Source organism: Phaseolus vulgaris, chromosome 6 (assembly GCF_000499845.2).
Source record: "Phaseolus vulgaris cultivar G19833 chromosome 6, P. vulgaris v2.0, whole genome shotgun sequence".
In the NCBI taxonomy this organism is placed as follows: Eukaryota; Viridiplantae; Streptophyta; class Magnoliopsida; order Fabales; family Fabaceae; genus Phaseolus; species Phaseolus vulgaris.
In genome coordinates this window covers 26248738-26260559 of record NC_023754.2, presented here as the reverse complement: position 1 = coordinate 26260559, position 11822 = coordinate 26248738, and the positions used below count along the sequence as shown (strand labels likewise).

Sequence of the window (11822 nt, the reverse complement as noted above, 5' to 3'; positions counted from 1 at the left end):
TTCTAGTGCTAATGAGATTTGAGGGACATGGTGTCCCCACTCAGCCCTTAACTGCAAGACAATGCCATAAGTTGGCAAGGAACAAGCTGGCTTTAGCCGCCATACTTGCTTGCATGCGCAAGTTTCAGCATACATGAAGCCAATTGGCACACAAGCACAAATCAAAGTGTTGTTGCAAATTCTTTTTTACAAGACTGTAGCTACACTACTAATGAGCATCACTGTATCATGCGCACAAAATTTGCCAAAATGCTTCATCAATACCCCACCAGGCTGCAACATAAAATTTGGAAAGGCTTCCCCTGCAATATTCATACACCATGAAAAGTGGTTGGAGGCTTCTTTCGTTTTTCTTTCCAAAACAAATCTAATGGTTGCAGCTTGATTGGTGTGGGAATGATACGTTTTAGTGTTTTCTTTTTTGACATTAATATATTCTCCCCTACAAACGTGATGTGCCGTGCAAGATAAACAGCAATTTAAACCTGTGCACTCAATACTATATTGAATGGAATAAACTAACTAATATCAGCACAACGTTGCATTAATTCTTTAATAATACCCCACCTCAGGTGTTAATTGATTGTGAGACTATGATATAGCAGTTCTGATCAAAGTAGAATCTTGATGATTGTATGAACATGCTTAACAAAAAATTAGGATAAGTGCATGATTAGTAATAGTTTTAATTTTAGATATGCTGTTGTTTTTGTTTTTCATATTTTAATTCAAATACGTGGTTAAATGTTTAAGTAAATCAAAATCTAGGAAAGATGATTCTTGTGCAGGATGGTTCACACAGGAATCATTCCTAGTAGGTGGTGCTGAGATTTTTTGAAACAAACAAGACATGTTGGGAACTTTTAAGTGGGCAATCTCTTGAAAATAGAAAGTGCCCCCACAATTAAAATAAAATATGCATGCACAATCCAAAACTAGTTTTAATCGATTCCTTGTGATGTTTTTAATATTATGTGAAGCCTCGAGCAGAGGAAGATGTTTGAGATAAAGGGTGGGCACATACATTGAAATGCATAGCATAATATGATCCCATGCTCTCATACACGCCACATCATTTCTCTTGTGCTTTAACCAAACAAAATCTGTAATTTGATTTTGAAAACAAATGCATGTCTATGTTTGTGTCTATTTTGCAAAATTGGAATCTCTGTTGATTGCTCCTGGCAGGCATCATTCTGCTGCGTGACCTTCTTCACCCTCTCTTGTCTGTCACCTGTCTTATTCGTCTACTTTACAATGCAAGTCTGGTCTGCAGCCAATTCCTACCCAATCATGCCCTCTTTCAACTCAATGCACCACCATCACTAAAACTCATGCACTATCTATTATTGTTTTATTCAAATTCAATTCATGTATTTAAAAGCTTCATAAGAATTCCTTAACTTTTTTTTACTGAAAAAATTGCATTGTTATTTCAAGTATTTCTATAAACTACATGTATCTTTTATGAAACACAATCAAATTCAAGTTGGATGAAACCTTAGATATGATGACCACGCTGGACAAACTATAAATTCAACACTCAAACTCAATATACTAATTGGAATAATCTTATCTATCTATCTTTTTGGGTGGTGAATTTCTAACTGTTATTTGTCTAAAAATATTTATGTGCATGCAATTTAAGAAGTTTATGATTCCATTTCTTATTTCAAATTTAAAATATACTACAATATTTTCGGTTTGAATCAAATTTTAAAACTTATGTGTGATTGTGATACTTCCAGAAATTAAATTTATCACTCAAATAAATCTGATCTTTAAAGAAAAGCAGATGTTCTTTAAAAAGTATAGATGTTGGAGACTGTAGTTTTTCCACTCATTTAATAAGTTAACATTTTCATGGACTAATTTGAATTACTAATGATTTTATGAAAGACTGTGTTCGTACAAATCCACTTTTTAAGGTTTAATCATGTGCTAAAAATATAGGGAGAATGATTCTGTCACATGCTGGTAAGCTTAGAGAGGACTATTTACTATAATTCAATTGATTTAGAGATTGAATTGGATAAAGTAATTGGGTTAAAGAGTAAAAATGGATGGTGTTTTAACAATTCTTAACAAAAAATTTGGGTGTGTAACAAAAGAATGATCAGTAATATTTGATATTCTGGTTTACATGCTGAAAAAGATTATGGTGGCAATACTGCATCTCTTAGCCCTGAGAAGATCTCTTAGCCCTGTAACTAGCTAACAACTGTGACGTCTGAATCTGGTTTTCATTCTGCAAGCATGCATTCTTCGAATCATTGTATTCTTGTGCTCATATTTTGCTATTTCTCTAATCCATTGATTGGTTCAAAAGCAATTCCATCTGCAAGGTCTTTTACACTGCTTTTCTTACATTTGCTAAAACATTCATGAAATACTTCTTGCAAAATTCATTTTTTAACAGAATTTTCTCATCATAGATATTTGTATTTTCAATGATATATAACTAACTGTTCAAGGTATACAAAATTCAGCTAGTTAAAAATAGACAAAAGTTAGCTACTTTAGTTAATCAGTGGTAATCAAGTTTAATGTGCTGAGATTATTGCGTGAGTTAAAATTTAATTTTAACTGAAAAACAATGTATACTTAAAATACTAAAAGTAGGTTTGTTCTTATATCACCCTCCCCAATCATGACAGAATCTCACAAAGTTGGAGACAATAATAGCCATTTTTCTTCCAAATCTAGCTATTTTGCTTCCTGGAGGAAAGTTCTTCAGCATTAAACCTCAATCTTAATAAATAATATTTAACTAAATATAAACCTAATTCTAATTAATTAACTTATCATTTACTACTGTTTAACCAGCTTATGAATACCCAACTACTACTACTATTAGTGGAATCTGAGCAAGTGCTGACATAAACATGGTGTCATTCGAACTGTTGAACTACACTTTGCTTAACCTTTTCTTTTATAAAATGAAACAAAACAAGGAATTAAACAATCCTAGAAAGAACTGAAAAAGCAAAACAAAACTAGTAGAGTAATGAAAAATACCATACATAAATTAAAACCAGTTTCTACAGTAAGATAAATGAAAAGTGTCTACAAATTTGTATAATTAAATTCTAATTTTACGAAAATTTAAGGAACAGAAGAAAAAAATGCACATGACATAGTCCATGCTGAATTGCTGATAAATAGAAAACATTTATGATATACCTAAAGAACACATGAAACTATTAAAAACAATAATTAATTACAAAAAAAAAAATGGTTGTGACAGATATCAGAGATGTGAGATTTGATATCTGTTTGAAAGCAATTGATAATGTGAGAGTTGAGGCATGTTTGGATGGTCATCATGTTCCCTCTGCTCCAAACTATTATATGGTTATTAATTCAACTTTCTTCATCCCTCACTCCAACTTATTCCCAACATCCTTAATTTCTAGGTTTCACACAACAAGGCAAAATCTCTTGGACATTACATTGTTAATAATATCTACCCCTCCTATGTTTTTTATTATATTGCAAAATTAGAGTACCTATACCATGATCTTAGCTTTGAATTTTTAATGCAGAAAAGAAGTAGCTACTAGGTTTGTTTTAAAAACAACTTAATAGCTTGGCATGCGCAAAATATGAATTACAAATCCTAAATTGAAATCATAACATGAACTCTGATTTATTAATTTGTTTTTGTTTTTGACGTATGGGATTTGTTCACTCTTTTTTAACCCTTTAGTTGATAGCTGTCTCAAAATGTATGGCAAGCATTAGAAGCCATGACCTTTTGCTGAGAACTTTTCCCTGCTAAGATTCTATGTGTCCCAACAAAAACATAAACAAAACCAAGAAATGATATATTGGGAAAAACAAATAGGCATTAAGAATTGTTTAGAGGTGTCTGTAAGGATTGATACCAAGATCACGACAGAAGTGAATCTTAATATAGATATAGATATTATACAAGTGCTATAAAGTTGATGTGTTATGAGTATATTACTTATACACAACGTGACGTGAATAATGTTTGTATGCTACTGGGGTCACTCACTCAGTTTACAATTAATGGATGTATCAGTATAATTATTCAGGTTAGGTTGCCACACTCATTAGGTTGCATTTCATGTGTCTAAACTTTCACAACTTTCGTGTCTCATAAACATGCAATGTTGCAACAACTAGTTTTCAAGAAAACAGAGAAAAAATACCCCAGACTTTCATCACCTTCTATGAAAAACATTGTATAACTCTACCTTGAAAAGATAGTTGTGTTGTGACAACTTCAAGATGGTACTTAGATGTTCATATTTGTCTTTTATGAAAATTATAACTAGTTAATAATCCTTATCCTTTATGCTATAGGTTGGTTGAGCCTGAAGAGCTTTATTGTAAAAAAATATTTGAAATTTTTGCTTGGATAGGAATAAAGCAATATATAAAAATGTTTATACAACGTCTTTTATCTATTTCCATACGAAATCATGCTCTGCCAAATCAAATAAAGCCCGTGCAAAAATTTGTAAAACCATTTTGAATATTACAATCCAACTCTCTAGCTACTTTTCTATCTTTACAGTTCACATCTTCATTGTGAAAAATCGTGTGAATTAAAAATTATGATGGAAGGTTGTTCTTATCCGCGATTACATGTTAATTATTATGTTGCTGTAAATACATGTTCTTTATTTTTTTCAAACAATAAAACTAAAAGAAGATCCTGATATCAAAATAGCACAAGAATGGCGGTAGAGATGAGCTCACAAAAAAATAATATTGCATGATGCCTCAAAACTAAATATTTAATGATATTCATAGTTACTTTAATTTGAATTTTGTGAGGTATAGGTTACTAACTTTTTGGGTCTATAATTTCTTCTACCCTTTGATCAATTTTTCTTACTTAAAAATTCTTAAATATTCGTTTTATTCTTTAAAGTTAATGATAGAGTATTAGATTTGATTTTAAAAGTTTAGAAGTTAGAAATTTAATTAAAAGAAGATACAATTTGATAATTTTATGTGATATCAGGATTTGAAGGTGAGATATTATCATATTATTTTAGTTCAAATGAAAACGATGTTTTATTAAGATGAATTTTGAGTGCAAGAAAGTTTAAATTAATCCAATCAATTTAATATATGGAAATTGAGTCTAGCTTGTTATTCAATAAATGTTTGTCATCAGTAACGGTTACAAAAACTAAAACTGGAAGAGAAAATTTTAGAAACTAAAATCATAAAAAATTATAAGGACTAAAACTATAGAAGAAAATTATATTACAAAGACTAGAAATATATCTAGATCCAACTTTTATTTTGGAAATAAACAATACAAAGAGTCATGATATTTGTTCAACTATATATACACACACATAAATGAAGTAACGAAAAGCAACAGTTATTTATCTAGGGCTATCGATTCCTACATCTTCACTCTCCTATGATGAAGTCACGAATGTGACTCTTGTATGAGCATATGTACAAGAAAATACATCCACGACAATGCCTCCTACTATGGCGCCAATTGTCATAACTTGCTGCTGTGTTTACATTCAACACCTTAAACTCTAAAGGTCCACACACAAGTAGGAAATGACTGAACCAGCTCGGCGCTTTGTACGTTGGCTAACCTTCCACTTCTCAACAAGGACCTTCCTTATGTTGGGGCAGCTAGAAACCACGGTGGCCACACCAACTGAAGTTATACCAGAACAATAAACCATGTGGCATGACTCAAGCATTGTGCAACTTTTTACAAGATGGGCTAGCCCAACGTCTGTTATTCCTCGGCAGTGTGAGAGTACTATTTCTTTCAGCAAAGGACAGTGTTCTCCCACTTCAGCCATAGCCATGTCACCCAAATTCTGCAGTTACAGAGCAATCGAATTAAAAGAAGGGAAAGAAAAGAAAGGCAAATAAGGCAAGCCTTCTTTATCGTATAGTTTGGGAGTAAAAATTGCATTGCCTTAGGTATAAAATGAGAGATACCAATACACACCTGCAATACACTCACGTCCAAATAACAGAGTTGAGGGCACCCCCTTGCAATGGCTACCACTCCAGCATCTCCAATTTGATGGCAACCACTAACATTAAGATAATGAAGGGAACAGCCCTCAGCTATAGCAACAAGGGCCCCATCACCCACCCTAGTAATTTACCAAGATGGTTAAGGTAGAGATCATCCACGATGAATAATACAGAAGATATTCAAATGTAAATTTGAGTTTGCAAATGAATGCGAAAGGAAACAACAGAAGAAAAGATGTAACAAAAATTCCCTAACATCAAAGTAGTAGAATAAATATACATGAAGATTTCTTTTTAGAGGGAAAATAAATAAAGCTGTGAATAAGGTTTACCTATCACAGAATCGAATGCTGAGATCTGTTAGCAACTTACAGTTCTCGCCCACAGCAATGATCCCCTTGCTCCCAATCTAATACATGGAGGAAAAAACAAGGAACATAAGGAGAAAGGAAAAAAATGTTATAAAACTTATGAAGTCAATAGTAAAAAAAAAATAGCTTATTGCTTTACACTGGATGTATAATAAACATTCATGTAATGTAAGTATTACACCACTTTCAAATACTTCTACAACCTTCACAAGGTGCCATATTATAATGTGAGGGGGATTAGGTGACTACAGTTGGTGTAGCAAGTAAATAATGCCATATTATACTAAAAGTCAAAATAAAGAGCTGCCGTGTTGCTTAAAATGGAAAAAAACATTGGACTCAATCAAACGTAACTAAATTGAAAAATTGGCATGTTCATTAAAAAAGGCATAATGAAAGAACTCTACAAGATATTTATGGCTTAAAATCCAAAAGAAAAAAAAATGGTAATCAAATTATCAAGGAACCTTAAAGAAAGCACCGCAAAAGGAAGTGACCAGAGCAACAAAAGAAATTCCTCTTTTCCTTTTTTTTAATTAAATTGAGACGGGGAGATAAGTGTTAGCTAGTTGAGATATCTGGTGAAGAATTAATTGCTTTTGACTTTAAAATACCAAGTTTTATATACGGAAATGTTTGACTAGAATTAAGAATGAGTTTTGTTTAGATTGTGTTAAGAACTAAAACGTAAAATTACTTTTGAATGTAATCCCCATAGAGAACAGAAAATTATTTTAAAATTTTAAATATTATAATAAGGATAAAGTTGTAGTAGAAGAATGCCTAATGTATGCTAGTATTAATACTGGTTCAAATGACAGTGATTATCCTCGGTTATAAGGTGCAGAATTTTGAAAGTGAGCGAGACATCCAAAACCAAAATACAAAAAAAAGTAAGAACAATAAAATCAATTTGATGCCAAAATTAAAATTACACATACCGAATGGCCTTTTCGTGTTTAAAGCAAACTCAAATGCAAACAGTACCTCATAACAGCGACGGATATGAAGTTTCTTTAGATTCTTGCAGCCACTAGCTATACCACACATGGCTTCATCCCCAATACTTGAGCAATCTACCAAGTGAAGCGCTTGCAAGTATTTGCATCCCTGTCCAATCTGGAGAAGGCCAGCATCACCAATTCTTTGGCAGTAAAGTAATGCTAACTCTGAGAGATGCCTGTGCAGTAGAAAGCAGAGATTAGCATCACTGGTGAAGGAGGAAGGAAATTTTCAACACTTAAGAAATCGGATCATCAAATATTTGTCAATATCATAAGCTAATATTCAAATACAGAGTCATAGCATGGATGTTTGCCAGATTTAGGCTAAGTTTGGTCCTGCTTCTTGATTTCCTTAAAAAATGCTAATTCAAAATTAGAGCTTATAACAACTGATTTATGTTTTACCTTAGAATTTTAAATTAAAAAGTTGCACATACCAGTGGAAGATGATGGGAAAGATAGGCTAAGGAATGTAGTTCGTTTTTTAATGCTACTTCAGTTAGCTTCTAAGAAGTGCGTACAACAACATAAGGTTGACAATGCATGCATGAAGCAGGTTTGTAGAACAATCTATGCAAGCAGATCCTTTGCACAAGACCTTCAATTATTGAGGACCTCCAGATTTTTAAAGTCCACAAATTTGCACTAGTCTTTTATTTTTTATTTATATTTATCAATATAAGTGTAGTATGAATTTTTTGCATTTTATTTGGTTAAAATACAATCATATTATAATATTTAGAAATATTAAATTGTGCCTTTATTTTTAAATATTAGGAATCGAGGAGCCAAATTTTCATGATTAGAACAAGACCTTTGAAAATTTCAAGTCGGCTCTGGCATGCAGATATACACAGGCACACAACAATGTCAATAGGAGCAGTATCTCCTATTCACTGCAAGAGGTAGATTTGTGTGATATGTATACCGTTTGTTTTTGTAGCTTACACTAGGAAAACTTAGGTGGATAAGAATATATGCATATACAGTTTAACACACGGACATATAAAAACAAAAAATGCACGAAAGAACAACCAAGACACCACAAGATTAATTAACATCTATCCAACTCCCTAAGCTGATTCTTCGATGTGGAGTTTGTTGCATACAAGAGTTATAGTACACACATCTATAACATTTCAGGGAACTTAAATTAGTGAAAAAACGTACTGGCAAGATTTTCCAACAGATTCTAGCCCCAAAGTTCCAATATTGTGGCATCCATTCACTTCAAGATGAGTAAGTTCCTTGCAGCCAGTAGCAATTGCCTCCAAACCCTTGTCACTTAGGAAGTAGCAATCACTTAAAGTCAAGTTCTTTAACTTCTTACATCCATTCCCAATGGCATACAAACCCCTGGATGTAGACATTATAAAAAGACAAAAAAGTATTACTAACCAGACAGTAAAAAATGAAAGAATCAATATCGGAATGCAAAAATAACAAGTAGAGTAGAAGCGTGGAAAAAGACTGAAAGTTTGCAGTTCATATAAGGCTCACGTAAAAGGAAAATTAAAAAGAATTACAAAAGCAACCAAGTCTCACCCTACTAGATGAGTTTGATAACACGGATCAAATGACAACATTGGATCTTTTAATAAAAAGACAGAATTTGAAAAAAAATCAGAAAAAATTGTTTCAATGGCTCTTTTGAATTTATCAACCCAACAAATGGTTGGTAAAGTTATAACACAAGAAAGAAATATGCAATTTGCACTGTGCCTGGTGCATGTGCCTTTTTGTGATTTTAACAGTAGTCAAATCAAACAGATCCTGAAAAGGCAATGATGAGAAAGCAGCTAACTTATTAGTAAATCTAGGAAAACTATATTGAGCAAATAACTCCAAAGACAAATAACTAATCAAATCTGCAAAATGGTTGATCAAGTCTTAACACAAGAAAGAAATATTCAATCTGTACTATGCCCAATGAATGTGATTTTTGTGTGAATTCAACCATGGTCAGATGAAGCAATTCTGCAAAGCAATGATCAGAAAGAAACTCACTTATCAGTAAATCTCTGAAAACTGTATAGAGCCAATATCTCCAAAGACAAACAACTAGCTCCCACAACTTTCAAAGCATCATCTGTTAGATTAATACATTGTAGCTTTAGAACTTTCAAATGTGGACATCCTTTAATCACAGAAAGCAACCCTTTATTATGGATGAACTCAGAGTCCAATGACAAGGTCTCTAGAGATCTGCAGTGTGATCCCACAGCTTCCATTGAAATGTCAGTTATTTTCGCACAAGCTGCTACTCCAATAGATTTTAACGAATTTCCCACACCCAATGCCAATTCAACCAAACCCGTGTCAGTCAAGCCTTCACAGAAACGCAAATTCAAATCTTCAAGTTGCTTGCAACACTGTCCAATAGCAGCCAAACCTTGATCTCCAACATAACAACCCTAAAGGAAAATCTTGTTAATTAAAATAATGAGTATGCATCCCTTACGCCAAACTACTCATAATCTCGTAGATAAAGGAAAATGACGCACAGAAAGGAAGAAAAAAAAGGGCGTTGGTATCTCAAATTGCAATGCTTCACAAGAAATGAACTTTAATCTACTAGCTTCAATAAAAAAAAGGAAAAATCTATTATATTTTCCTTCCAGTCTCAATATATTACAGAAACTTAGAGCATATTTGAATGTATTTCATTTAGCAACCTTGATATCACTTTCAATTGAGGGTTGGTTTCAAGACAAATGTAGGTGTGCAATCGCACTTGCGAGAAAAAAACATCATCAAACCAAATTTACCCAAGTTGATGGAGCCAAACAGTGAGCCAAACATAGCCTACGGGCCTGTTTGGATACAAGTGCTTTTGAGAGCTTCTCCACCGAAGAACAAGCTCTTTTTCTGTAAAAAAAAAAAACTCTCAACAGCTCTTCTTTCCCTTAGAAGAGCTCTTTAAAACACTTCTAACTTTGTATCCAACACCAAGCTCTAAACATTCATTTCAAAACAAATGTATACTTATATTACTGTGAAAAAACTAAACATCAATGCTGATGTAACCTCACAACAACGCTAAACACTATACGCTCAGACTAAGTAAATAAAACATTGCAAAAAAAAAACATTCAAACCATGCAGATAAACACGACAAAACAGTTGAAACCGCGAACGAAAATCCAATTAGCTAGACAACAAAAAAGAAAAGTAAATAAATACCTGCAAATCCAAGGACTTCAAAGAAACGCATTTCCTCGCTAGCGATGTCAACCCCTCACTGGTGACGTTAGAACACCAGATTAACCTAAGCTTCTCGAGTTTGGGAAAGCCTTCAGCGAGAGCAGCCAATCCAGAATCAGACAAACAGAGCGAATCGAAATCGCTCTGGTCAGAGGAAGAGCCGTGTTTATCAGCCACATAGTGCAGCTTCACCGCGGAATTCTCGCTCGCGCGTCTTCTCCCCTGCTAAAAGAAAAGTAAATAAAATGAATCAGAGAAAGAGAAACTAAGGAATAGAGAAGGCAAAAGTTTGGGAACAAAGTGAGAGAGGAATATGGCTGACGAAGTGAGTGGGGATCGAAACGGAGAGACGCTCGTCGATGTGGACGGTGGTGACGTTGGAGAAACGCGCGGCGAGGAGGTGAACGAAGAGGTCCGGGGAGCCGGAGGCGCCGATGCGGATGGCGGCGCGTGTGAGTCGCTCGAGGCGGAGCCAGCGCGTGCAGACGAGGGAGCACGCGTCGCGACTGGACTTGGAGTCGAGACGGCGGAAGATCTCGATGAGCAACTCGTCCGGTAGCAACGTGTTGATCCAATTGTGGCCTCGCATCGAACCGCACCAAACCGCACCGCTTTCAATTATTCAGATTGTTGAGGTTGCAGGAACCGAATGGCAGATCCAGTTGGTTTTGATATGGTTACCGCCTTTCTTTTTCTGTGGGTGACATTTTAACCATTCTCTTTCCTCTGCCTTTCCATCTTCTTTATCATATATATACCTTTACTCCTTCTCTCTTTGATTGCATTAATAAATTCTCATTTTATCAATTCTACCCACACTCATCCAAAACTGCTTTCTACTTTTGGAAATCACATTTCACTGTTAAATTCTAATTTTCACCATCCAATAACACATTTCTTGTTATTATTTCTATATTTATTTTGTATTGTATTGTTGCTGATTGCTGATTATGTATTTTAAATTTATAAATTTAAGTGGAAATATTCTCAAGCAAACTACTTTTAACTATGTTTTTTTTTCTTTATTAATAATTAAATATTTTTTTTATTATAATACGAAATTGATTTTTTTTAGACTTTAAATCATAGTTATTTGTATAATAAAAATAATTAAAATAGCTCATTTATATAAAAAAAAATAGTTAAATTTAAGGTTTCACTCTATCAATTCAATCTTTTATTAAAGTCAAAACAACAAATAATTTTAAAAAAAATTAACCACTTTTAAAAACACTAATAATAA

The 11822-nt window shown here is 33.5% G+C and overlaps 1 protein-coding gene across 2 annotated transcripts; it reads right to left on the bottom strand.

The window, feature by feature from the left end:
* Positions 1 to 5242: 5242 nt before the first annotated feature.
* On the bottom strand, positions 5243 to 11384 carry LOC137832322 (F-box/LRR-repeat protein 4-like). Of its 2 annotated transcripts, none has more exons than XM_068640419.1 (8): positions 10902 to 11384; positions 10559 to 10801; positions 9383 to 9789; positions 8546 to 8731; positions 7359 to 7551; positions 6333 to 6409; positions 5969 to 6119; positions 5243 to 5834 (listed from the first exon to the last, which is right to left on the bottom strand). In XM_068640419.1, exons 1-8 carry the CDS (start codon positions 11166 to 11168, stop codon positions 5538 to 5540), a joined length of 1821 nt encoding a protein of 606 aa, XP_068496520.1. In that variant the 5' UTR covers positions 11169 to 11384; the 3' UTR covers positions 5243 to 5537. The 2 variants fall into 2 exon arrangements, with proteins under 2 accessions (XP_068496520.1, XP_068496519.1); XM_068640418.1 differs by having other exon boundaries at positions 10559 to 10804; positions 10902 to 11376.
* Between the last annotated feature and the right edge of the window lie 438 nt (positions 11385 to 11822).

Bases quoted from the DNA above. Each gene is read 5' to 3' on its own strand.
- LOC137832322 (XM_068640418.1), bottom strand. From the start codon at position 11,168: ATGCGAGGCCACAATTGGATCAACACGTTGCTACCGGACGAGTTGCTC. The intron at 9,790-10,558 runs GTATTTATTTAC...ATTTTCCTTTAG, and splicing joins TGAAGTCCTTGGATTTGCAG to GGTTGTTATGTTGGAGATCA. The intron at 5,835-5,968 runs GTGTGTATTGGT...CTGTAACTGCAG, and splicing joins TGGACGTGAGTGTATTGCAG to AATTTGGGTGACATGGCTAT.